Source organism: Psittacula echo (assembly GCF_963264785.1).
Source record: "Psittacula echo genome assembly, chromosome: 11".
Classification (NCBI taxonomy): Eukaryota; Metazoa; Chordata; class Aves; order Psittaciformes; family Psittacidae; genus Psittacula; species Psittacula echo.
Window position 1 is genome coordinate 10,189,690 of NC_137746.1, and position 26,952 is coordinate 10,216,641.

Sequence of the window (26,952 nt, forward strand, 5' to 3'; positions counted from 1 at the left end):
TGTTTATCCAGGACTTGTGAAGTGCCCTTCTAGATAAGAACAGCTTATGAAAACCTGCGTAGAGCCATTAAACTCTCTTCAAAGTCATCCAAAATGAACGCGGAGTAAGGGGGGGAATATGAAGATTGCTTATTTTTCCAGGAGCAAAACTTTCCATGTAATCCTTCAACAACAACGTAATTCAGACCCCATGCTCAGATTCCAGAATAGCAATGGCTTTGCCTATTTCATATCAAATCCATATTCATCTGTTTTATAGATGTTGATGGCCTTTATTTTAGAGGCTTAAAGGTCTGTCCATAGTGGGTACATTTCAGACTTGTGCACTGAAAATATTAAATTGGAACTATTGACAAAGGCATTCAGACAGAGAGGCAGACTACAAATGTAAATGATTGATAATATGCTAATGTTATGACTTTTCCTAGACCCCATCCGTGAAACTAGTTTAAATCTAAAGATAATTTTTTTCCCATGGACATTTATTGCTCAAACATAATACATATTCCTCATTCTTTTTGAAGACTATTTAATGTACTAGAAGAGTGATATTATAGTATGTTAGTAGTAGTAGTACTTTGCTGTTTTCAAATCAAGTATCTGTGACATTGCTATATTATTTTCTAGCTGATTACTTGTACTTCACGCATTGCAAAATCTCCTAATGACTTACTGCTTTAATAAAGGTGTCTTTTAAAATGTCAAGCATATGTTGAACTACTGAACAGGAACAGAAATACATTTGTGAATCAGAAAGTAATTTTGAATTGCTACTAGTATGGTGTTACTACCTCTCATTCTTGCCTTCACTTATTTGTAACCTGTAGGGTTTCTTTGGTTAAAATGTAAAAGGAAGAGGAGCTGCAGAGCTTTTCCCAGCTGGGTTTGACCCAGCAAGGTGTGCAGCATCTTGGCCCAAATCCAACAAAGCATTTCAGTACAGGCATTAAGTCAACAGCACACTCTCATTTTTCAAGGTAAGCACACACTTAAGTGCTTTATTGAATGAGAGCCAGAATTTTAAAGCCTCCAGAGAGGGAAAATAACACCATTTTTCTTTTCTGTAAGTAAGGTTTTCAGTAACAGACTACCAATTCAATCTTTTAATCTCCTTCATGCTCTCACATAGACAGAATAAGCAGGAAGCAATTTTCTCAAATGCAAAGGCAGCTAATTCAGCTCCCATGTTTTATACCTTTTGCTTCTTTCGTTTAATTACTTTATCAACATTTCTTGAAAGGAAGGGAAAGTCGAAGGTGTCAGCCTTGGCCTTTTGAAGGTCACCTAGGAAGAGAGTTTAGAAAGCATATTCTGAGTGTTTACAACATATTCCTGAGAAAGCTGTAGGTCTTCCAGAGGGATAACTTATTTCTGGTCCCAGCAGGTTACAGGATATCAGACCTTTCATTGTGCTAACTATGACCTTGCTTATTTTCTCCATTATACTGTGGGGAAAGTGAGTGCCTCAAACTTCACGAAACAGATTTCAAAACTGTACAGCAACCAGAAATTAAAACAACAGGCTTCTGGGCAACACAAACTAGCTTTCAGTCCCCCCTTTTTCCCCTTCCTATGGCAGCTACTAAAATTCTGCCTGGGCTTTAAGAGGAGGTGAGTAGACTGAGGCAAGAAATCAGACAAAGCACTAAAACACAGAAGCAAGAAGGACATGTTGATCTTGCGGACTCCAGACACACTTGGACAGAAGGAGGCAGCACTCAGGTTAGTTCCAGCTACCCAAGTAACTGCTGGACAGGCATGGCATGAGCTGAGGAAAAGGGTGACCCATGTGGGGATGTTGAACAAGGTCACAGCCGTGGGCTCATCCCTTGCTACAGCAGGGCTTCAGGCAAACCAGCTTTCTCCAGGGCAGCACAGCCCCACCACCAGCTATCCAAGGCAGCCACAGAGCTTTGAGTCACCCACAGTCACAGGCTGCCTCCGAGCTATGGGTTGGCATCACTTAGATAATACCCTCAGAACTGGTGCTTTTAATTCCAGACTAATGCAACATTTCACTTTGCCATCTTCAGAAAAACGGCTTTTAGGAGGAAGAAAAAATAGAAGAAAATGAAAATGTCTCAAGAGCAAAGTTGGCGAAACTCAGGACCACCCTAATCGTGTCACCCTTCACTTCCAGCTCATATCTCGGCTTCTTCTCCAAAAGCCAGGTCATGTTCCCCATTTTCACTCCATTCCATCCCATGCAGCAGAGCTGTTTCATAACAGATCACAAACAGTGGAAAACTGCCTAATTTTGTTGTTTGCTTTTATAAAATAAGGCACCCACACCCGTGCCCATCCCAACTTTCTTTGGTTCCAGCCACAAAGAAAGAACATTAAGAAACATCTTTGAGCTGTTGCAGCAGCAAGGGGCCCAGCAGCACAGCGGCTCTCTGGTTAGGTGGGAATCTCCTGAGGAGAGGCAGGAAAGATCCCAAAGTTCAGTATGAAATACAGCAGCTCTGTTGGACGTACCTTATTTCTGGCCTTATTGCTTCCAAGGGGAAGGACGGGGAAGGCTGCACTGCAGGCAGCCACCTCACCTCACCTCACAGGATGGAGACACTGCAGCTGGACAGCATTAAGAGTTTGGGGCAAAAATATAACATTTTTCACTCATGTAAGTTTAACACCATGTTCCTCCTCCTGCCTCAATACCAGTCTCACTGTACCAGGCATAACAAGAAAAACATTGTGCCACCTTCACCCCTCGGTGTGCATAGTCTCTGCCTGAGGGAAGAACCCAGCGAGGCAGCATCAGCCATGAACCACACAGAAATAAACCATTTCCCGCCCAAAAAGGAGACATGGCGCTGGCTCTGCCCTCCCGTGCCCAGGGGCACAGAGGTTCCAGGGTCCAGCTATACATACCGTGATGGCGGCTGACAGGCTTCACCACACCACAGCTCCTCACTGCCTGCCTCCTGCCACCTGCAGCAGGCCCAGGGCTGGTCTTGTGGCCTGGCACCAGGGCAGCCCTCTGCCTCCGGGCCTTCCCTCTGGGGCTGAGCTGGGAAAACAGGGGCCCATCTCGGCCAGCCTCAGCCTCCCGGCAGCTGCTGCCATAGCGGATGACAGAGCCGCAGCGGTGGGAGCCGAAGCTGGTGACGTAGATGAGCGGCACACGTGGCCTCCCCTGGCTGCGGCCGGGCGCCATGTGTGGTGGGGCAGGGTGGCGGCGAGGCCCTGCTGAGGCAGGGCACTGGGGGGAGACTGGGGCTCTGGGCTGGTGGCTGCTGCACTGTGAGGAGCACTGTGCCAGCGGCCCCTTCCTCTGCGCAGGCACAGAGGGGACCTGCAGAGCACCCCTCCTGCCCCATCCTGTCTGATCACTGCCGTTCCGTTTCCGTGTCCCAGCTGGACAGTGTAAAAGGGAGAAATAACTGTTTTCTGAGCAGGAACAACGAGCCAAGTGCAGAACAGGAGCTGGCCTTGCACCATCCCAGTGTCTTCCTCACTCCCATAGTAACCTGCCCCACAAGGTTGCTTTTGGTGAGCATTACTTAGGGTTTGGCACAGAGTATGCGGCCTGAAGTCATATATCGATCTACTTCATGCAAGTTATTGATGAAGTGATGTAGGTGACTCCAGGATGAAGGTAATGATGCATTGTTTGTCTTTGCTGTGACTTACAAAAGGAGAACAAGCGGCATCTCTGGTGTGGGTGCTTCTGCATTGAAACACTGCTGCTGCACTGACACACCAAGTTTCCACACCACATACTCGGAACAGCTTACCTGCTTGTGCTGGGTGGGTGGCTCCAGCAACCTAGTGAACAATGTTCATGAAACATCGAATACCTGTTGTCATTCTGTCCTTCAAGCAACAGCAGGCACACAGGGCATTGTGTGCTAAGGGATGCCCACCGCAGTCAGGAGTCCTTCCCATGGAAGTTTTCTGCAGTCGTGCCCCATAGCAGCAGCAGGATCACGAGATATGGCCAGTGACAAGTGGGAGGTCTCAAGCCATTTAAGAGCACAAGTCCCATTGATTTTTTTTTTTTTTTTTTTTTTTTGCTTTGGCACTGAAATATTGCTCCCTATTATTTCACAGTTTCAGCACACTGCGCTGCTCAGAGGGGGGAAATAATTAAGAGTCAGAATAAATGTTCTGAAAAGACCTGTTTCTAATTGTTTTAGCAGCACCAGCCATATGAACGGTGTCGCCCTGGTGAGAAGAGCACGAAGCAAACCGGAGGCTTCCCCCAGCCTGTGAGGAGGCTGAGCGAGGTCTCGGGGCTGCTGTCCCCTGGTCCCCTCGCCACGGTCCCTTGGCAGGGCCGGGTGCTGCGCAGGCGGACCCCGCGAGGTGGCAGCCTTACCTACCGAGCCAGCCCGTGTTCCCGCTGCCCGGCTGCAGACCCGGAGCTCAGGGCAGGCAGAAGCCCCACACTGGGAAGTGTCCCAGGATTTCCAGCTATTTTATACACTGTCAGGGGGGAGGAAAAAAAAAAAGGCATTTTGCGTATGCAGCTGAAAAAGAGGAAAACAGCTTCCAGAGGCACAGCCTGACGGTTTGCCGGAGGAAATTGTTATTTCCCAATAAAAGGGCATCTACTGCAGGCTCTAAAGTGTATGGGACTAAAAAGGAGGTCACAGATAAGATACAACCGTCGAGTCACTTGGCTTAAGCTCAAATGTGATCTCAAAAACATCCAAACACCAGAGACTCCCTCCTCCTCTGCAAAGACCTGAGTTAACAAATGATCCCAGTGAGGCAGCAGCCAGAGAGTTCAGTGTGGGGGTATTAAGCCCAGAGAGAGGCAACCAAATAGCTTCATTAAAAACTGATCCTGGTGTGCAAACCTTGTCATGCATATTAATCACAAAGCCCTGGTAACGAAAGCACTCCTTTTGCTCAAATACAGAGCGAGGACTCAGTCTGCATGACAAAAAAATATCACTGAATACATGCACATAAACCTTAAACAGCACCATTTTCATTCCATGCCTGTCTTCCCATTGTGTGTGAACACTTGCTGCTGCATCTTCCTGACCCAGAGTTCCCTTTGCCAACTGGCAGACTGCTTCCTTCCTATGGCCTCAGCAGGGCAGCAGAGCTGCCAAATCAGTGGTTTTCTCAGCATCTGTATTTATGGAATAGGCTTCCACCCTGCTAATACAAATACACATGCTTTGTGTGGCACAGTTTTTTCCACTTCTCCCAACAGCACATGGCCAGGACTTTGATTTCAAATGCAAATTCAGCTCAGATCCCTTTTAGAACCTACTGACAAAAATCAATGTCACCCAAAACCTGTGAGTGGTCTGCAGATCTGGAAAAGTCAGCTATTTTAGCTGCACGCTGTTCGTCCTCCTTTCCACATGTGTGAACTGACTACCAGCCAGCCACTATCTCTGTATTTATCACTTGGAAGAAACATCTCAGCTTTTCACATCTTCAACTGTCTAGTTAAAAATAGACCAGATTCTAGCTTTCAGCCTGTGCCTCATCACGCTGTTTTGTATTCAAATGTCAGCTTCTCCAGCTCAGAACGTGCATTGTTTCCTGAATTGTATTGTTTCAGTTTTACTTTAGCCAAGTATGCACCACCATCTATTTACCTTGACTATCATTTTAAAATAAGGTAGGTTTTGGTGGTAGCAAGCCTACAGCTTACGCCAAGGAGAAGAAAGAAGCCAGCAGGACACAACTGGATGCATATTTAGTGATTCCCTGGTGATTCCCTGCAAAAACGAAACTCCTTCTGCTGCTGGAGATTTGTTCTTCCATGAGAATTCTTTGCAGTGGAGTTAAAAACAAAGTACTCGCATGATTCAACATAATTCAGGCAAGGCAGATTGCTTATTAAGTGCTACATTATCTTGATCAACTGCAAATTGTGAATACATCTGAAATATGAATCTTAACACTGTTAACAGGGATTTTTACGTGGAAAGTATGCTAATTCTGACAACAGCTACAGTCAAACCTTGTTAATTAGACCCTCAGCAGTAGCACAAACAATTACTGTATCTCCTTCCTTTTCACAGAATGTTTAGTAAGAGTCACTGGAGTGAGGTGTTTTATTAGAATGTGGTTACTTTACAGAAGACACTAGGGACCATTTATTAGTGTAACTAGGAATCATTATAAAAAACAAAACTCACCGCTTCTGGTAAATGGAAGCAATGCATTGTGCCTTCAGCTTTTGCTTACTTGTAAAATTTCATCATTTACAATGGCTCTCACAGTTAATTATGTAAGCAATAACACAGTGCAGCAGAGAGATAAAATGGCCAGCTGCCATTTTAACACACCTGCATTTCATATTAATGAACCTGCATATCTCAGATTGTTTTACAAACCATACTTGTGGGAATCGCTTTATCCACACCAGTCGTAAGGAGAGGCATATTTTCCCATTTCTCCATGCTGCGCATAAAAATATTTAACAGACTAAAAACTAAGTTTGTGACATAAAAGCCTGAGCTTCCCCGTGAGAGATTTTCAAATCACTGAGAAGATCCACAGACTTCATAATCAAAACCCAAACCAAGGACAGTGAAACCCTTGCCTTGGAAGAACTTTATGTTACAGTACTTAAATAGAGATTGACAATCCCAAATAAAGCTATGGGGAAAACTCAAAGAGGCAAAATGAGCACTGAAGATAACATGGGAATTAAACAACCTTATTTCCTGGAAAGACTTGTAGTCAAGCGGATACAGCAAAAGGCAGGCAAGGACTTCAGCTTCTCTGATTTCATTTTTCCACACAGATGTGCCAGTTCCTGGTACTTAACAATGACATCCTTTGTTTCCATATCAGAAATAGTAAAACTTTATCGTATTTTAGGTTGCAGAGACTATGATCTTAAATGTTACTATGGCTGTTCTGGGGAATGTGCAGTTAGACCTTACATGAACACACAGATGAGGAAGTTCAGTCCTACCTACAATAAACCTCCAGATATTGTCTCTCAGATCCTGGAAGAATTCTGGTTCAGTACAGAACATAAAAAGCAAAAATCACTAAATCACCCCCAGATTCACCAGTAATGTAGATCTTTCGAGACCATCTGTCTCAGCATGGAAAGCTCACGTTTTCTTAGCCTCTCCTCTGAAACCTAACACAATCTCAGGCCAAAGCATGCCTGCAGGCTAGCATAGTCACCGATACATATGAGACAGTCCATTTCACTGCAGTATAAATACCACCAAACATACTCCTCAGCAGTAAGCCCACTTTGTAATGGTACTAAGGTCTTTGCAGAACTGTTCCAAATACTGAACATTTACGCTCTTCCTGCCCCCAGAGATGTGAGGATGCTGCCAGAAAAGAAACAGAGCAGGGTTTCTGTCTCCAAGGATTGCTAGCTCTTCTGGGAAAATGGAAGCAGTCACTGCTTTGTTCTTCCATCACATTCCTCCAAAGACATCCCCCTGTAAAAGCACCACTTGAGCAAATTTTCTTGCCACTGACTGAAGAGCTGATTCCACCACTGTGTACAGAGCAGCATCTGCCTGTGAACAGCTGGCCTTGCTGGAGCAGAGCTGGGGGCTACTGCCTGCTGCTTACAATGAGAATGTTCCTCAGAACTCTAAAAAAAAAAAAAAAATCACACTTTACTCACTGAAAGAAAATTCAGAAACACTTGGCATGAATGTACTCCATACATAAACCAGTGCTGGGCATGTGCTTAAAGCGACAAGCACTGTCTTGAAAAATGACACTCGGCTAAATTGACAACTTAATGCTTTCACATGCATAGCAAGGCATAAATGATCACTAAGCAAACTGATCCTGGTTCATGAGTCAGCAGCAGTGTGAGATGGTGACTTAGATTGAGCAAACATTCTCTGGGCTGGTGAAGGTTGGAGGAGAGTTGCTCTACGTGTGAATTGCTGCCCCTTCACAGATTACGAAACTGTGTTAGGAGCTGCACTCAGCATGCGTCAACTGCACCTACACCATCAGTCTGCCGTTTAAGTATTTAAGTAAAAGCAATGTTCTTTACCCACACAAAAAGCCAAGCAACATAAGCTGCTATGCAGTTTGGAATAAAAAAATGCCACATAGCTGAGAGTGATAAAAACAAGTCCATTTTAAACATTAATGCAAGACCAAAAATGTGCTCTCACAGTTACTCTTTACCTGCATCGCGGGTTTAATCCCAGCTTTCATGACTCACCAAAATAAAAATTTCAGCAAGAGAAACACAATCCAACACAGACCTTATATATTTCCATATGTTACATATACCAGGAGGACTGAGAACTTTTGACTAGCAAATTTTGTGAAGGAACCTTAGCAGAATAGTTACAGTTTCTGAAGCGCCCTATACAAGGTGACTGAGGGAGCTTCCCTTAGTGATACATTCAAATAAATTAACATTTGGTATCAAACTGTCTCTCTGAAAAGCTCTACAAAAAGTCAGCAAATTGCAGTTTCTGTGTCATGAAAACAGGTGATATCTGATAGCATTAATCAGAGCATCTAGTTTCAGAAAGACTTTCTCCCCATCTTAAATGGGGAGCTCAGTAATATCTTTAGAGCTCTGATTCAACCCCCTTCAATTTCTATGACTGTAAAGACAGCTGCAAGTATATTCTTATCCCAGAGGCTGTTTTTCATACTGACAGACTGAATCAGCTCATTTTACACAGAGGAAGAGATGTCAGTGTTTTTTCCTCATCTATCCTTTCCTAGGCTATTATTTGTCCTAGATTTCCTGTAGGCACGCAATGTTCATTTTGCACCATGGCTGAGCAGGCTTTCAGAGCACTGAATAAACAGCAGCTGGAGCGTCAGGACAGACAGTAGAAGCTGTCCAACAACAACTTGACATCTAAGAGACTTTCAACTATACCTTAGCCTTTAAATCTGTACTGGATGGGTTATATCCATCTCCACCCAAAGTGAGTTTCCTCACTGATGTGGAATGTAGCAGTTCATTTAGTGAAAGTAGCACCCAAGAGAAAGCTGGTGGCTGACTGTGCTTGACGAACAGTTCGTGCTGAAAGAAAACAGTTGCAATTCACACACTGGAAATTCTGAAATTCCACCCAGCAGGCATACCTCCACCTTCTGGAGTCTGCTTGTAGTATTTATTTATAGTTTTAGGACAAACTGAAACCCAAAAGGGATTTGTTGTATCATCTTTCCTAGAAAGTTACTTCTCAGCAATTCAGAAGCAGCCAATGCCATCACTACCAAAAGTGATTATTTTTAGTTTTGGACAGTCCAGACTTTTAGAATTTCATCTTACTGAGCTGAATTTTTTAGACTCTCTGTAACAAAATGTCATTTATTAAACATTCACAAAGTATTCTGCAATCTTCGGAAAATTTTAGACTGAACATCCACATCCCCAGCTGTAAATCAGATGCTGCATCCCGATGAACAACTCCAAGTTTGTAGCATTTTGAATTTAAATCAGTCAGCGCAGGCCTTATTTGTGAAGGACATCACTGATTCCACCACCATGGCATGAAAACACTTAAACCCTTCATGTACCAGGACCAAATTTCAAGACTACCATTCTTGTTAAAAAACACTATCAGATAAACAACTGATAAGCACATGCTTTCTGAAAGACCATTTGCACTTGAAAACAATGTCAAGACCTTATTAGCACATTGGGAGAGGCTGAACTATGCCTGTTTCCAAACAATACCAATGCAGAGGACAGAGAGATAACACTTCCCTTGCCAGCCAAGTCACATGCTAAAACTGGTCAATACAGTCTGGTGCTGTTTGGCTGGCACAAAACCCAACACTGAGCAATTCATTAATCACTGGTCAGACAACTCATCTCTGTATTTTTGATCCAAGGCACACCAGAATTTCCTCTTATTTTTAAATGGCCATTTTAAGGGAATGGAACTATCTGCATGGAGTCACCTGTGAAACTTTCAATTCTTGTTAAAAACTAGTTTCTAAAGGCATTAGCTTCTAAGTTTGCACCAGGTTCTAAATTTGCATCATCTGAAGCCAAAGGCAATTTGAAGTGATTAGCATCATGCAGAACTTATCCCATTATAGCTCAGTTCCGTTTGATCTGCATTTCCTGAAATACCCACAGAAAAGAATGATACTCTACAGCCACTTAACATTTTCAACAACATTCTTTAGATGATGGCACAAGATGTTAGCTCTCAGACACCAACAGCAAAGTGTTGGTCAGCACAGTGAGCACAGGCTGATTCCTACAGCAATACTGTATTTTGGGCAGCAGTTTTCTCTCCCAAGGTACACATACATATTTCAACTCACTGTTCCACTTAGCAGAGCACCTTCCAGATGAATCCAAATTATAATTCACTGAAGCTTACCTGTTTGCATCAAGGTAACACAATAACCTAGTGAGGATTCAAAACTCTTGAATTCTTAATGCACGGGTCCTGTTGAACAGTCCTTGAAGGGCAGATACATAAGGCTCTAATACTTCACAAGACTTTTTAGACATTTCAACTTTGGATATTTTGAATTAAAGGCTGACACCAGCAAGCTCTTTAAAATGCCAGACTTTTTCCTTCTGTTAGTATCAGATCACAGCCATGAGGCAATCGGAGAAGAATCTTTGTCCACGCCTTGCTTGGCTCTACTCTGGCCCTAGTCTAGTTATCTTCTTGTCCCAGCTGCACAATGGTTTCTGACTTAGATGATGCATGACTTACATGTGCATACTCAGTGGTATGCTTCTCACTGAACATGTCACCTGCCTGGTTCACTTGATTTCACAGCTGTGCATTGGTTTTCATCTTTGTCCCTATGAATTAGCTGCAGAGAGCACTGAGAAGGAACAAGTGATCCAAGTACAACTCTTTGGCTAAGTTGATGTGCTTAAGGCTGTGCAAAAAATAGAAATGACAGTGCTGAAACTGCTGAAAGGCTTTTCCAAAGCTACACAGGATTTCTAACGAGAATCAAATTCACAGAATTAAGTAGTTAGCATTCAACAGTCCCTAAGGACAACACCAGGACACAAGCAGTAAAAAAGGTGGCTCTCACAGCCTGACTGAACAGAGAGCAGTTCTACAGTCCTCTAAACATTGTCCTGTCTTTGCCATTTCTGCAGCATTACACATTGATTTTGTACCAACTGGATGCAGAGTTCAGGGTACTCAGCATCTCTCAAGTGGTTATACCCTTCCTCACACACTCCCTACAAAACCATGCTCAACGTCTGGACCAGAGGAGGACGGCAGAACTTAGCCTAAAGCACTTTACACATCATACAGCCAGACATGTGCCATACACTTCATCACAATCACTTCCCCAAGCCCCATGAGCTTCAGTCACAAAGGAACACGTTTCTACAGCAAGCTTTAAATAAAAAGGTTACGAAGAAACATTGAGTTAAAAGTTTTATTCATTCAACATCTCACATTACAAATATTTAAAAATTATATGCATACTGGTATAAATAGTCATTTGCAAACTATTTAATAACATTAATTTTCACTAGCACTTCAACAAATGAACTCTTTAAAAAAAGTAACTTGTGTTATATAACTTAGAGTAGAACATACAAAAATATGAACTTAAACGTGAAAATGACTTTAATAAAAAATGAATTACCCTTATTTAAAATGCTATAATAAATACTACAACCTCCCCATACACAGTAAAAACTATATGGAAATTCAGCCAAGTAGTACAATTAACTGACATACTTAAATAACTTTTCCTTCTGATAATATGAGCAATACATTGGGGGAAAAAACATATTAGGGATTAGTAAAAACTAGACACCCACTTGCTAAAAGTTTCACTTCCAAAAAATATAACAAAAAAATCTGATGAAAATTATAAAAACTAATTATACTTTAAAATTTAAAAATATAAAAAATAAAACAGTTGAATACAATATTGTCCCAATTCTTACAATGCTATCACAGTAGCTTTAAAATAAGATAATAAAATAAAGCAAATGACCAAAACCTTTTATTCCATTTTTTAAAAATAATCTCAAATTTACATTAGTAGAAAGATTGATTTCTGATTCTTTTCTTTAGAAACACCAGCAAGAAAGAGGATTTACTAGAACAGTAGAAAATGACATTTTTAAATGTCTGCAATTAAAAACAAAGAATTACACTGCAAAGATCTTCCAGAAGTCTGAAATAGGTATTGCACATAACTTGAAGTTAACTTGCCACAATTCATCACATTCAAGTTTTAAATCACCTTTTAACAGAAGGTTTTAACTCTTCAAAAACACAAGGGGTGAATTATCAAGTCTTTCCAACAGCATCCTTAGAAAAACGCTAAATTCATTCACTGCAAGTTTTAAATTTGCATTCTGCAGAGGTCTGTGTATGGAGAAGTATATACTATACCAAAAAGCACGGGGCAGTGGGGTTCCTTTACATATAAAATAATCAGAAACACTTTATTTTACATTGCAAAAATAACCATGTAATTACTCTGTAACTACATTGTAAGTACATGGCCGGTGCCATGCTAGTGTGATAAAACTACATGCGTATTAACCCCTTTGCAAATTGAAGTGATACCCTAAGACTGGTAACCTAATTACATGTTAATTATGTTTGGAGCTACATGGTAACCCCAACTACAAATCCCATGTAATCAGAAGGACATGTAATCACTAGTTAAGTACAGAGTAATGTATATAATTGTTTATGCCCTGTAAATCGAAGTGTAACCAAATAATCTGTAAACACGCTTGTCACACAATCACAAGTGAATATTAGTAGAATAACAATTTCTTACATTAGTCATGCATACTAACATTACATGCCTGCCACCTAGCAGGCTCTCTTTTTTTTCTTTAAATATAATTTAAAAGAGCAGACACATTTCTGCATCAAACACCTAACATCAATTTGTTATTAATAATAAAAATGGCTAAACATTCACCAAAAACGTCTGCATTTGTGTATAATCTTTAAAAACTTAGTAAGAAGCGGTAGACAATTCTGATGTTTCTTTACTTTTAAATTTCTACACTATATTTATGCATTTAAATTTCATGGGTCTAAAGACAGTGTCATTTGTCACTTTCATGCTTTTTCTTCTTTAATTCTCAACTTTACATATACTATTTTTCTTAAATTATATGTACACCAAATACCTGGTGCTGGGCTAAGATGTTTAAGCAACATGCTTTCTTTTCTCTGCAGATTCTAAAATAGCATTGCCAGTGCACAACATCCATAATTCAAAATGTATGCAGAGCACTGAAATGTATAAAAAGCAGAATATAAGAAAATAAAATTTATTAAAATTATTTATATTAAAAAATGAAGTATATGAAGATCTCTCAGTAATAAAAGTACAAAAAGCTACTCTTTGCAATATGAAAAATTGAGGTATTGCATAAAGAGATATCCCGTCAGTGAAAAGTGTGCCTAAAAATGCTCACTGTTGGAAAAACAAGATATACAAAAGTAGTGCATAACAAATATACATTATGTGCATGACAAAATAAGTTAGCTACAAAAACACTGTACCGAAATTCAGCAGGTCATGTACAAAGGGAAAATTATTATTCAAAGCTAGTTCTCAAACAGTGTTATTTCTTGTAATGGTAACCCATCTCACCTGTTTACTGGGTAGGATCGGCACAATAGCACACCCCAAGCCACCTAACAAGCATTAAAAAAATTAAAGGAACATTCCAACTATAATTATGTACTTCAGAGAAAAAAAAGTCCCTGACAATCTACACAAGAGCACTCTGCATTTGCATTACTGTTGTCAATATTTTCAGGGATTTCATTAAAAGCAGCTCCCTTTCTATACTTGACTAGTAGACAGCAAATGTCTCCATTTTGACCTTTGGAACTTGGTAAGGTATAGTTCATTAAAGCCTGTATTGAAAATAAAAACTGCTTCTCATAAAGATAATCTGGGCTGGGGAAGGGGATGAGGGGGGCCGACAAAGGCTTTTAACTGAGCAGATGTTTTCCGAGCAGTGCTGAGGCAAGTCTTTGGTTTGAGAGATTCTAAGATGGTACACCATGCCACTCGGGCACTTCAGAAGATTGCCACTGAATGTGTTTGTTTGCACACTGCTAAATAATCATTTGAGAAGTTCAAAGGTAATAAAAAATAAATTTCAGAACTACTCCTTCATTCAACTGTTTCAAACTAAACCCCTGCACCCACTCTTGACCATTCAATTAACATGTACTGTGTTAATGCTTCTCAAGGTAGAACTTATTTATAATAAAGCAGGCATTAACTTAGCAATGTTGGCACTTCAAATACCTGTGTTTCTTTTTTTCTCCACATTAAGTTCTGAAGAGGTGGAATCTTAGGATTCTTTCTACAGGAAGAGTAAGAAAGGCATATGCACACTTGCACCATTTCATGCACAAACTCAGAAAATAGTGCAAACCAAGACTTGGAAACTACTTAGGTTCATGCCTTCTGTTACAACTAAGCTAGAGGGTATTTAAAACTAACTTTACATCCAAGATGGGAAACAAATAAGCAGCCAATTTTAATCTGTGTGACACAATGGAATATCAAAACTTCAGAAAAATCAGTGATATCCTTGAGGTATTTTTAGGTTTTCTACTTTTTCACGTCAAAATGGAGAGCAAAGGCTGGCCCCTGATGAATGTTAGTAGATTAGGATATAGAGTTATATATAGCCATCAAAAATAAAATCTATATATTTATCCGTCAGGAGAGGAAATGCCAGTTAACTTGTTGTCATTACTCTAGCTTTGGTAGGATTTCTAGGGCTGTAACCAGACAATTGAGTTCTCTTAAAGAAAAAAAAAGTGCACTCCCCCCTCAGTAGTAACTTTACTCAACTTTTACATTCAGGAATTCTTAAAATGTAATCATTTTGATGAAAATATAGTAAGCTCTGCCTATCTCATTAGTAATTTGGATGTGGGTAGTAGTCAGAGGCACAGTCAGATACACACTGAGCTAGAATTTCAGCCTCAAAACCCTTAACAGATTAAATAAAGGAAAAAAAAAATCATTGTTATAATGCGGCTTCAACTTTGCTCATGCAATTTTGTTGCTTTAAACATGCTCTTTCCTGTTGGTAGGTAAATGCTAACTTCATCTGTTGCTGGAAAAATCCGAAGTCGAAACAAAAAGAGAGGCAAAAACAGGCTTCCCTGGGGGAAAAGTGTCAGAACAGACTGATAGTGTTATTGTTACACGGTTATTTTAATAAAAGTATTCTTATGTTCTTTATTAACAATAATTTAATTAAAAAACCAAAATACTCTATTGTTTCAATTCTCTTTTCTTAATATTTTTCTCTCCTCTAAGAAAATGTTGCATGAAATTAAGTGTTCTCTTGGTAGTAAAGACAAGAGAATGCAACTCGCTTGCAACATGTTATCAATACGAAAAGGAGTTCCCAATACAGTTTTCAATGACAAGATTCTACAAAATACCCATATTATAGGTCATTCTTTCATTATACTATTGTTAAATTACAGACTACTACAAAAGGGCATGCTATCTTGAATAAGAGAAAGGGTAAGGAGGGGTAGGGACCATCAGGATAACAGAAGAGTGCACTTAATTTGAGGCCTGCATATGAGCACTGCAGTGATCATTTAGTTCCAGCGGAATGAAATATGTCTTGGGCGATCTCCTCCCTCCTTCACCAGGGGCTTGTGGAACTCCCTGCCAGCGCGTGAATGGATAGCAGCCCAGCAATATTCACAGTAATACTGCAGACAGGTAACATTAGCACAGAAAAATGGAGCAAATTTTCCACCACAACGGGCCCCCTGACATTCATCACAAAGCTGATCATCCAAGACATATGGCTTAACTTCCACCTGTATTCAGAAAATGAGAAGAAAGTTACAATTCTTAATGACAATGTAGATAATGACAATTCCACACGATTTACTGTCTGTGTTCTAGCAGGACTGTGATCACAGTTCTTTAGGAGGACGTATCACACTCGAGAATTTTCCCTCTCATTACACATGATCATCACCATTAAACAACCAAAACTACAGGCCCTTGAGAATAATCCTGCTCCCACTGTCCTCTCTGATCCTTACAACAAAAAACAGAAACCAATGCTGACCATCATGCTGCCACTTATTTACAGAAAGGATCAATCAACCTATTGTTACAGAACTGATATACAGACTCACATCAAAACCCTGGGCATTTATTTGCAAGTATGGTGATGCACAATTAAGCTCCTACTCTTTCAGGTAGGAATGTAAACTGTTTACACAACACCAACTGCAGATTAAATATGCATGTAGTCTGCAAATTTCAATCTCTGAATTTCCAGCTTTAAAAAAAAAAGTAATTTATTATCTTAATAAACAGCACACTTAAGGTTTCTTTTTATGTGGCTTAGTCTCCTCAGCAAAAGGAAACCCACCTAACCTTGACGGGATCAAATGAGCAGCTGAACATGGGACCAATGCCCACCTACGCTGCTGGCATTAATGGCCAGATGATGAGCAGTAATTCAGTACAGCAGACAAGAAAGGAGAGGAAAAATTTCTTCAAGTTCTTAACTGATCATGACTCACAGGAACTTACCACCTGGTGCTCCAACCATACATCTACACTGCAACATCTGCAGGATAGTAGCTTTTACTCTAGTAATTTGCATACCAAAACCAAGCCTGCTGTACTGTCAGCTACAACCCCTGCCTACAGCACTCCAGAGTGCTTTCTCTGTGACAGCTTTAAAGCAAAGCTTACTGCTTGCAGTATCCAAGCTGGCTACAGTACAGCTCGTTTAGACATGCCTACATGTTTAAATCACAACTGCAGCGCTGCTATCCCCTAAAGGCTTAGATTCACCTCAAAACCAGTAATCACCTCCATTCCCTAGCTCCACTGTGAAAGGTCTGTGTGACACATAAGAAGCATAATACAAAGCTTCATGTTAAAAAATACAGGTACAAGTTCCTCTTCTAGAAGCGTTTATGGGCCTTCTCTGAAGCTCATTTAATCATGTTTTCACAAACTTTTCCAAATACCCATACTGCAAGTTGTGTCACCACTGTTCAACCTGCACTTGGCTTAGGGATTCTCTGTTCTGTATCTCACAGCCTCAGAGGTATGCCAGGACAGCTAATTCAATTAAGGACACTCACAGGCTCCTGTGATTTTAAACTTACCCAATTTTATCACAGTTCAGCCAGAGCACTGACGTAGTTTGATGTCATGCTCACAGTACATATAAACTACTTGGAGACAGTACAGCAGCCTTTTTCTTTTTTAGATCAATTTTTCTCCTCTTCCACTGCTGGAGTTGTGTTTCTCAAACACCCTCCTCCATGCCAGCTCAGAGAAATTAATTTGTAAAAGAGCAGAGGCAGACATATACTCCTAACACTAACGTTCTGCTTTCATCACCTAGTTTTCTATGTAGTTTAAGGCTGGGTATTTATCGATGAGTGTCTTCCGTAAGTGCTAAGAGGAGAATCTATAAAGATGCTATGCAGGGCTCCTTAATGTGGCAATTCTGCTTCTCTATTATGTTTACTCAGACACATTCACAGGCTGAACTACAGCACAGGTAATTATACCTTTGCTTGCTTTAGGCTGTTACTGCAGCACTGGGTTTTGTGCAAGATATTAGTCAGAGTCCTCAGCACATTTATTCAGTGCGTGCTGAAGTGCACGTGCCAAATACGGCCTGCAACTGTTACTTGCGCTAGGTACAGCAGGATTTCCCAGCTACAGAGAAAAAGTTTAAATTACAAGAACTTCATCAGTCATGCTTAGGGTGGCAGCACTCATCAGCTCTGCAGTGATGGGTGCTGCAGGGCGCTGAGCATTTAATTTACATTATCTCTTCCCAGGGCACACCCTTCAGCAGCACCCCCTTGCCTAATTTTACAGGAAATCCCTTCTTGGTACTACTCTCAGTTTTATTTTTGCAGAAAAACTTTATTAGAAAAATTATTAATAGTACCTTATTAATAAAAAGTAGTACTGCCACTGTTGTACTTCTATCTCCCTCATGCACCCAATCCCTCCTACAATGAACCCCCTAAGCACTTACCTCCCCACATTTCTTCTGAACTTCACACAAAATGGGGAAATGAGTTGGGAGGAGAGAAGGAAGGGGAAACAGATTGCAAAATCTTTGCTAGAGTTCACAAGTACTTACTCAAATTTGTAGTCCCACCAGCTTCAATAGACCTATTCACCCAAGTGTCTGCTTATGCAAGCAGAAGTTGCACAAGGGCGGCCTAAATTATTTGTTCAAAGCTGTACAGAACTTATTTCAGAGCCAAGATTAGAACAAAGACATTCCAATTCGCAGGCCCACTATCAAATTGTTGTTACAATCCTTCTACCCAAACGTTATAGCCAAAGCAGAAGTGAAATGATAATCAGCCAAGTTTGGGGTTTTTCCTCTGTAGTAATTACAAAATTAAGATCAATAATGACAGTCATGGAAGAAAAATCCAGAGACAAAGCACGAATTAGAATGGTAGATTTAAGGATCCAAGCTTCTCCAAATTGTGGCCCGAAGATCACTGTTACTGGCAGTCCCATTTTATATAAATAAGAGTGCAGTCAAGCAAGCTGCAGATCCATTTGGCATATTCCTTTAATTTATGATAATAAAGGAATAAAATAACCAGACACAGCCTTTGCACAAGCCACAGAACATGACTGTGACGCTGTAATGCGCACTAACAAGTTTACAATGCATTGCCATGATGCTCTTTAAGAAAACCCAGCACACAGTGTGTAACACTGGAGCCAGATTCTGCCCACTCTCAAAAGATGCAGAACAGGAGTAAGAACTGCTCCATCCTTGGCTGATACCTTACTCCCTTCACATTATACAAACACTACAAGTGCAAATGCTTGCAGCAGGAGTATATGATGAGCGCAATATTCTTACAAAAGGGCAAGGCAGCTGACATGCTTCCCATTATGCTAAGCAATTTGAGCAAGTCTGCTTCACAGTTGCCTCCCACATTCCAGAAGCACCACTCCTTCACTTTTATTCCGTGCTGTATCTAAGTGGCACAATCTAGCCCTAAATATGCAATTAATCTGATATAACATTTACAGTCTTCACAATGACACACATTTACATGGAAAAGCATTTCCAGAGAAAGCACTGAACAAAAATAGGACATGCTTGAAGACCTTACCCGTTTATCTATCTCTCCATGCTGCAGCTGAACAAAACGAGCACTGATAGCAGCTATGTAACTCTGTTGATTAGAAAACGCAACCCGCCCAGCTCCTTTTGGGTACTTCAGCTCAGGGTCTGTGTCAATTCCAGCATAGCACACCCCTCCATACAGCCGATCCATTATCATTGCAAGTTCCACTAAACCAGAAAGGAAAATCAAACAGTGGTGTAAGCTTGGTAATTTTTAGTAAAAGCATCAAGTAACAGCCCAGTTGTATTCATGTCCCCCACTATAAGTGTCAAGAACACTTAATACTTCCCTTGCTGAAATAACTTGTTTCCCCCACTGCTCCCCAAATCAGACTGCATATTCAACATGCCCAGCGCTGCGGAACACGCAGTGTACCTGCTCGTAAAGGCCGAGGAACACCACCAACAAAAATGGTTTTTCGTGGGTCAAGAGGCTGTGAACCATCCATAACAAAATCACTATCACTAAGGTTCCAAGGCCGGATCTGAACCTATGGACAAAAAGCCTTTTTTTTTTAACCATTCACAACTCAAAGTATCTCAGTAATATAAATTAAAACAGTATCCTACAAAGAAGAAAACCTCCTAAACGCCTGTGCTTTCTACACTTGTTTTCTACTTGTTCAGCAATCATTTCTCAAAATGAGATGGCAATAAGCTCTGTTAAGACAGACTACTTGATCATGCTGAATTTCACCACTTCCTTGTTACCCAAATTTCTGGGAAAAAAAAAACTTGCCCTCTACTTACACATTTTCTTAATCATGACTGAACTGTCCTGTATGAACCACACTGGTGCATTCATATCTACGCTACTCGCGTTGTTCTAGCCAAGTGTAAGCACTAGACTAGTGTTATCTCAATGCAACAGGCGCCAGTGCATGAAGTGGTGTGTTTATTTACTATGCAAAACTAGCTGCTTTATATTTGCCTACAGCTGGCCAAGTTTAAGCTACAGAAATGTCTCTCCAACTGTTAACAGAATTGCATCAGCCCCAAAACCATTTATACTTATAATTTACAGTTCAATGTCACGTGATGGATTTGTCTCTGTCAAAACACGTTACATACATTACTCAGGCAATATGAATTCTGTATTTTAATCAATAATAAGCATAAAACACTTGTAATAAATATATTTCCAGACATAAGCAATGCTGAAATTCAGCAACCCTTTTTCTAACAGAGGTATGACTTGTAATTAGACTAAAAAATTTCATCATGTCTAGTTTAAAAATAAGTTGGTCTTCTCTTTGAGAACTTAATTTGACATCTTAAAGGAATTTAAACATCAGCACTCTGAAGACAGAAAAGAAGGAAAAAAGGCATTTGAAAAGAACAATTTCTGATTATTCTGCAGGCCCTGACAATTCTGCCTACCGGTTTGTCTTTGATAGTGGGGCTGGAAACACAAAGATAGAGCTTTCCATCTTCTTCAATACATGCATCAATCAGTGCCTGTACAGAGCTTTCATCTTGGAAGAGCAAAAATGCATACCCTACAAAAAGGAAAACAAGCACATAACTTCTTTTGTCTAGTTGCCTATAGGATGATAATTGAACCCAGAATTATGCTTGGCACCATGTCATCATGCTACCATACAGTAAGGGATAAACTCTAAGGTGCCCTCACACATTTCCAACCCAGCCTCCTGCAAGTCCTCAGCAGAGACATGAAGAAAAGCTTGCTGATCAGCACTTTCTCTCATTTCCTTTGAAAAGGATAAACCAGCAGGATGGACTGAACAAAAGCGAAAGCTGTAGACACAAACCTGCCATATTGGTTGCTAATATAAGGCACAAATTCTTCCCAACTTCTGTGGAGGTGATTTAGTCCTTTGAAAGACTAGTCTTGACTATTATTACAAAAATTAAGAACAACATGGGGAGAAAAAGGACATTGGAATAAGGTAAAAACCTTATAAGGAATAAGGAATTATTCTTGTGGTGCTGAACAACTGCAAAACAACATTCTAAATTCCACCATTTCATAACGATCCCAAGGATTCAACTTTTTTTCTCCTAAACATCGGGTCATTGTCACAAAAAGCTTGTCCAAAATGAAGTCTTATAAAAAAAAAATATTCTAAAATGCTCACATATTACTGGTTATCAGATATGTACCTTTAGGAGGAAAATAGGATTTGCTCTCTGCCTTGTGTGGCCAGTCGACAATCAAAGGTCCAAAGCGACGAAAACTAGCAGTGATCTCATCTGTGAGGAGAAGAGAAAGGAAAACACACAAGTTGAATTAAAATAAATTGCATGGAAGACATTTGAAGAACACTGATTTTGGGTAGCTTCATCCTATAAATAAACACACTCTGACCAGCAGATGTTCCGCGGCTCACAGCAATGCCTACTAGCTGATGGGGCATTTTTATGACAAGTCAGAACACAAATTAGAAAACACGACAGGTCAAAGATCAAGGTTTTCTTTCTACCAATTATTATAAATAACTTATAACCCACTAATTCATAGAGATGGAGTCACTGTATCTCTACAGCTAATGCCAAACCCAGCTTCAACCATTCTTCCACAAGAAGTCTAGAGACAATTTGCTGATTTGCTAGTAAGCAATCTGCTCTGTCAATATGCCTTATAATTGCAGAAACACTGGGAAGAAAAAGAATGGACTATTACAAGACGCAGCCATGCCTCTTCATATCACATGCTAGTACCACATGTTCAAACACAATGCGACCTTGACCTCAAACTAACATAGAATAAACTTGCAGGACAGTTATATAATTTTGTAGGAGAGATGGCAAGAACATATTACTGCATCAAGAAATTCTTGCATCCATTTCAATTCTGCCTCTGACCTCCAATTGCTGGTATAAATTTGCATATGCTAGTCCCACAGAAGTCTCCTAGTTGCAATTCTGTTCTTGGAATTGAGTTAGCATTATTTTCCTTCTCTACAAACACATGTGAACCTTCACTAGGTGAAGTTCTCTGGGCAAGAACTTTTCATTAAGAAATTGAAACAAAGGAACAAACTTCACATTGTGGAGCAGCACCTATACTGGTACAGTGCTCAGCTGTATTCTGTTCCTTGTGTTACAAAGCTTCCTACACTAGGATGCTGCTGGGGGTTCCTAATACACAACTTAGAAGACTCTCCCCATCCTCAAATTCAGTTAGAAATCTGAAAAGGTGTTGCTAAGTATGTCTTTTTTGGTTTGCTTACACTCTTTGATGGCATTGCTAATACAAGTGACAATCCACTATACCGACTTACTGTGCTACAGAAACTTCATAAAACTACTAGCAATACTTTTCCTACTACTGGCTTCTAGTGCCTATACAGTGATTGCAGCATAGCTATAAGCTTCAAGAGGTGATATTGTTTATATTTGCACCACATACTGTACAAGTCAGTTAAATGTGTGGTAACATATGTTTTTGTTATTCAACAGCAGAACAATAGCCTAAACTAGCTTGAATTATCTCACATTTGCCATGGACTGAAGGTGGTAATATGAGAAGACCCATTGACATATCAAAACCTTTCCACAGAGTTTGGAAAACAAATCATTCAGGAGTTAACAAACAAAAGGTTTCACACCACAGTTTTGTCAAGAGGACAGAAGAAGCTTTTCTGCATAAGATTTTCTGGGCATACCTTCATCAATATCTGGTGGCAGTCCTCCAACAAAGACTTTCCGAGAATACCGTTCCACTCTTTCTCCATTCTGATGGGAGAAGCAGTGAGGTGATCCTAAACCACTGTGAAGAGTCTGTTCCCCACGTCCATCATCCAAGAACCCGTCCTCCATTGGAAACAGTGAAGACTGACCTGAAGAGGGGGTTAAAAAAAAAAGAAAGGAAAAAAACATACTAACAGAACAAAGCACATACTGCTTAAATGATACTTTAAAATACACTAGTTGCTGCATTAGAACTGTTTGCAATCTTCCCTTTCAATGAACAGTTATGTTCCCAATTTCATATGACCCTTCTAGTTTTCAGTATCACTCAGTAACTGAAACACATTATTTCAGATAAAAGATTGCTACCTGCTTCATAACTGCACTACAACTAATGAAGATTTGAAACAAAACAGCATTTCTAATGGTTGCTCAAGTTGACCATTTTCTATAACATTTCATGTTTCCAATTACATTTCTTTTAATAAGGTGTAAGAATAGAATATAAGCCCTTTTTTTCCCTGGGACTTTCCCAACAGCAGACATCACTAAAATTTAAGCTGTATATGTAATTTTCCAGTGAACAGCTTCTCACAATGGGCAGATACAATTTCACGGTGCAGATGGGAAAACAAGGATTCTACCAGCCAAATGTATTACACATTTAAATTACCTGGTATCAAAACATATCATAAACCACCCACTTGTTATTAACAAAAATAATCTGATAAAACCAGAAAGATCCACTGTAATTCACTGCAAATGAAGACTGAAAGCTAGGCAATACTGTGTCATTCCTAGAAGCAAGTTTACTTAGATGTTACAACAGAGTTTCGTTAATGGACTCACTCTAAGCCAAAATGTTGTAAGCATACTTCCCCTCATAACCCAGTAGTCTTCTATGATAATCCTTTATCATACATTTCCTTACTAATATTTTAAATAAAATTTTTGATTTATAAATGTAACTGTACAATATAATAAACAGAGCACACAAGCTGATCTCTTCCATTAATTCACCCTTTAGTTACAGCATTCAGTATCTAGACAACAAACTGAATAGACTTCTACTCATTTAAGGAGCATTTTTGGAATAAATAAATATATACAAGGAAAGTAAGCAAGTAACTGAGGTGTGCTACACGTTTTAGGATACATTTCCTTTTGCCTAAGATGTGATACACTTATGCATTCGTTACAATCTACCACAGTAATGCATTGGCAAGGTTAATTTATCCTGTTCTTGCTTCCTTCCTTTGAAATAAATTGATAAAAAAATAAAACAAAATCAAATCTAGAAAACAGAAAATTTGATCCATTCCAATATCCAGACATTTTCCATGAAAACAAAAAAAAACCCAAAACCCAAAAAAATCCAAAATCAAGCAGCTAACAAGTTGAAAAAAAACCCCACCAAAACAATAAAATCCATAGTCCACAGCATTTATGCAAACAAAAAAAAGGAAGGCTTGGTCAGCTTGCTTTGTTTGAAATTTCAACAATCTTTATACACCTTTAATTAAAATTAAAATCAACTATAACCGGGCCTATTTCTGTAGCGAGGCAAACCTGGTTCCTACCATGATCAACATATCGTAATATAGACTTAAATGTCATTTTGGTTTCCCCTACTGAACTGATGCCCATGTCTTTTGTTACATCTCTTTAAGACCCTAGTCCTGCAGGTATTGTTGGAAGGGAGCAATTCTTCATAACTAAGCAGCCTTTTCAGGTTCATTAGCATTACCACTGTTGTTAGATGATTCAACATGCATGCTTCTTTAACCTAGCAGGCCAGGAAATATACTCACTAGAGTCTACGCTTCATCAAGAAAACCAACATCACCCAAAAGAACCAAAATAAACTCCAGCATTGACATTCATAACATACACACAAACACAACGCAGCCCTCCAGTGTAACAAATCACATAGATGATGTTCACTGTAAGGACCGTGATCACTGCAGCCTCAATAGTGCTACTGTGGAGTACTACCTAATTCAGTTCAAATCTTTATTTATAGCATGCAAACTATGTCAATGTATGTGAAACTGATCCTTTATAATCTTAAACTTTTGGAGTTTGCCCTCTAATAACAACTTAATGTTATTTCTCCCATGAGACATTGTCAACATTAGAAAATTAAATAGGAATATTGTTACCTCGCCTTCTCCCATATGTCCTTGCTGCATGTTAAATGAGAAAGAAAACAGCCTTTCAATCATTGTTATAAGGACCAAAAGACCTTGTTTTATTGCCTTTATACTAACTCAGTGATTCTCAAGCCTTTTCATACTTCAGGTCATTTAAAATGGTGTTCACAAGCTGACCTCCCCACCGCCCACAATACCATGCCATCCTTGAACCATCTCTGCTACTGATAAAACACGTGGATGACACAGTATATACATATAGTCGAAGAGACTTTTTTAAAAACAATTTTAGTTCTTAATTTGCACATTTATTTTTCAATCTATTCCCTAACCCTCTGCTGGGCATATGACGATAAGTAAATGGATCTTTTCTCATGCACCAGGCTTCCTGATTCATTCTGCAAGGCATCACACTCTACCTTGCCAAGTTCAAGCATACTCTAACACTGATCTTCCTCTGAACCATAGGAAAAGCCCTAACACAAGGAAAGTGAAGGACTATTGTCTTACTTTCTGCTTTGAAATTAGGCTGCTATAAAAGCTTTGCACAACACACAAAATCCTTGGTTAAATTATTACTGGCAAATTAATTAGCCAAAAAACTTAAAAGTCAAGGAGAAAAAGTCTGGGGCATCAAAATTGCCTTTCAGCCCTCCTGCAATCTGTGTACAACAGTACAGATTCACTCACACTAATTTAGTACACTTTGCTGTAACTATTCAACAGTTACCCACTGCTTCTGACTTTTCGTTTTCCAAAACAAATGAGTTCTACCACTGAAAAACACATTTTTCTTTGATGGCTTCCAGAACCCATTGTCAGAATATGTCCAAGCTTTCTAATCAACCTTGCACATTCTTTCTCTTTTAATCTCATTAAAATCTGTGTCTGAAAGCAGGCCAACTGTTTTCAAAACTTGGGTTCTCCTGGCAAGTGCTATGAGAAAACTCTGAGCACATCGTGCATTTTATTTTGCTTCCTCATTCAAAACTGAGACTGACAATTGGTTTAAGCATTTCAACATTAGTAAACCACAAGAAGAAAGGAGTAATTTCCTCTTTCAAAATAAAAATTATATCAATCCAATTTGCTTAATGATTATTTAACATCTGTACATCCATTTTATTCTCTGATCTTTTGCTGATAGAGATACTTACAATTAACACCAAGAATACAAAATAACAAAGCCCTAGTCTTCAGACTGGAGCATATGAACTTGAGTTTTCACACAGGCACTGGCTATATGGGAGAATATTAAAGGCCGAAGGCCTTTACAATAATTTTTCCAAGGCAATTTTGATTTATAAATTTGAGATGCACATATAGTCCTCAAAGTACAAAGTTTTAAAGAACTTGTCTCTCACAGAAAGCAATCAGCAAATCTCACTGCATTTCTGACAAAGCTCAGAAGCCTTTGCAGGCATGGTTTAGAAAACATTAAGCACTTTCAAAAACAGCTCTGCCTATAAAGCCATAAAAAAACTTCCTTGTGGTTTCTAAATTACTAACAAAACCACACAAACGCCTTCACTTGGTACACCCATTCTTGGCAACAAAGCATGCAGCACAGATACGGTTCCCACTGCGGATCTGTGACCACAATTTAGGTCAGCAGGCTCCTCACTGCTTTGCCACCTGTGTCACCCAAGGCAATAGGATTTTTCTCCTTTACCAGTGCGGAAAATGACAAAAAAATCTCAGCCACCAGCTAGGAAGTATTTTGAGTGCCAAATACTACAGAAGAGGTTTTGAGAACTAAACACTAAGATTTTTTTTTCTTCCTAATTTGCTTGTTTTTCTGCATTTGCTTCATCTAACCCACAAAATACCAACATTTGACATTTCAAAACACTTCTCAGAAGCCACAGTTTATAAACTACCCCAGTACAGCACAGATACAAACTTTCTCTGCTCACTGAATTCAGAGCTCATCACACACCATTAATTTCACACAATGTAATACACAACATGGAAACTAAAGAATGTTCTTTTGGCAGGCCAGGAGGACAGCTAACTGTGACTTACCAATCCTGCCTCTGGCTTTCATACTTTCATATTAAGAGATATCTTTGCTAT

The 26,952-nt window shown here is 39.7% G+C and overlaps 1 protein-coding gene across 2 annotated transcripts in view; it reads right to left on the minus strand.

Moving 5' to 3' along the window:
* Positions 1-11,302: 11,302 nt before the first annotated feature.
* The window catches only part of CPEB4 (cytoplasmic polyadenylation element binding protein 4), a 43,024-nt gene continuing 27,374 nt past the window's right edge, over positions 11,303-26,952 (minus strand). For both annotated transcript variants that reach the window (XM_080627529.1, XM_080627530.1), the window contains exons 3-8: positions 22,699-22,872; positions 21,194-21,283; positions 20,450-20,568; positions 19,446-19,560; positions 19,056-19,237; positions 11,303-15,737 (exon numbers count right to left, since the gene is read on the minus strand). In XM_080627529.1, coding sequence (XP_080483655.1) covers positions 15,510-15,737; positions 19,056-19,237; positions 19,446-19,560; positions 20,450-20,568; positions 21,194-21,283; positions 22,699-22,872 — 908 coding nt within the window. In that variant the 3' untranslated portion in view covers positions 11,303-15,509. The remainder of the gene's footprint in view (positions 15,738-19,055; positions 19,238-19,445; positions 19,561-20,449; positions 20,569-21,193; positions 21,284-22,698; positions 22,873-26,952) is intronic.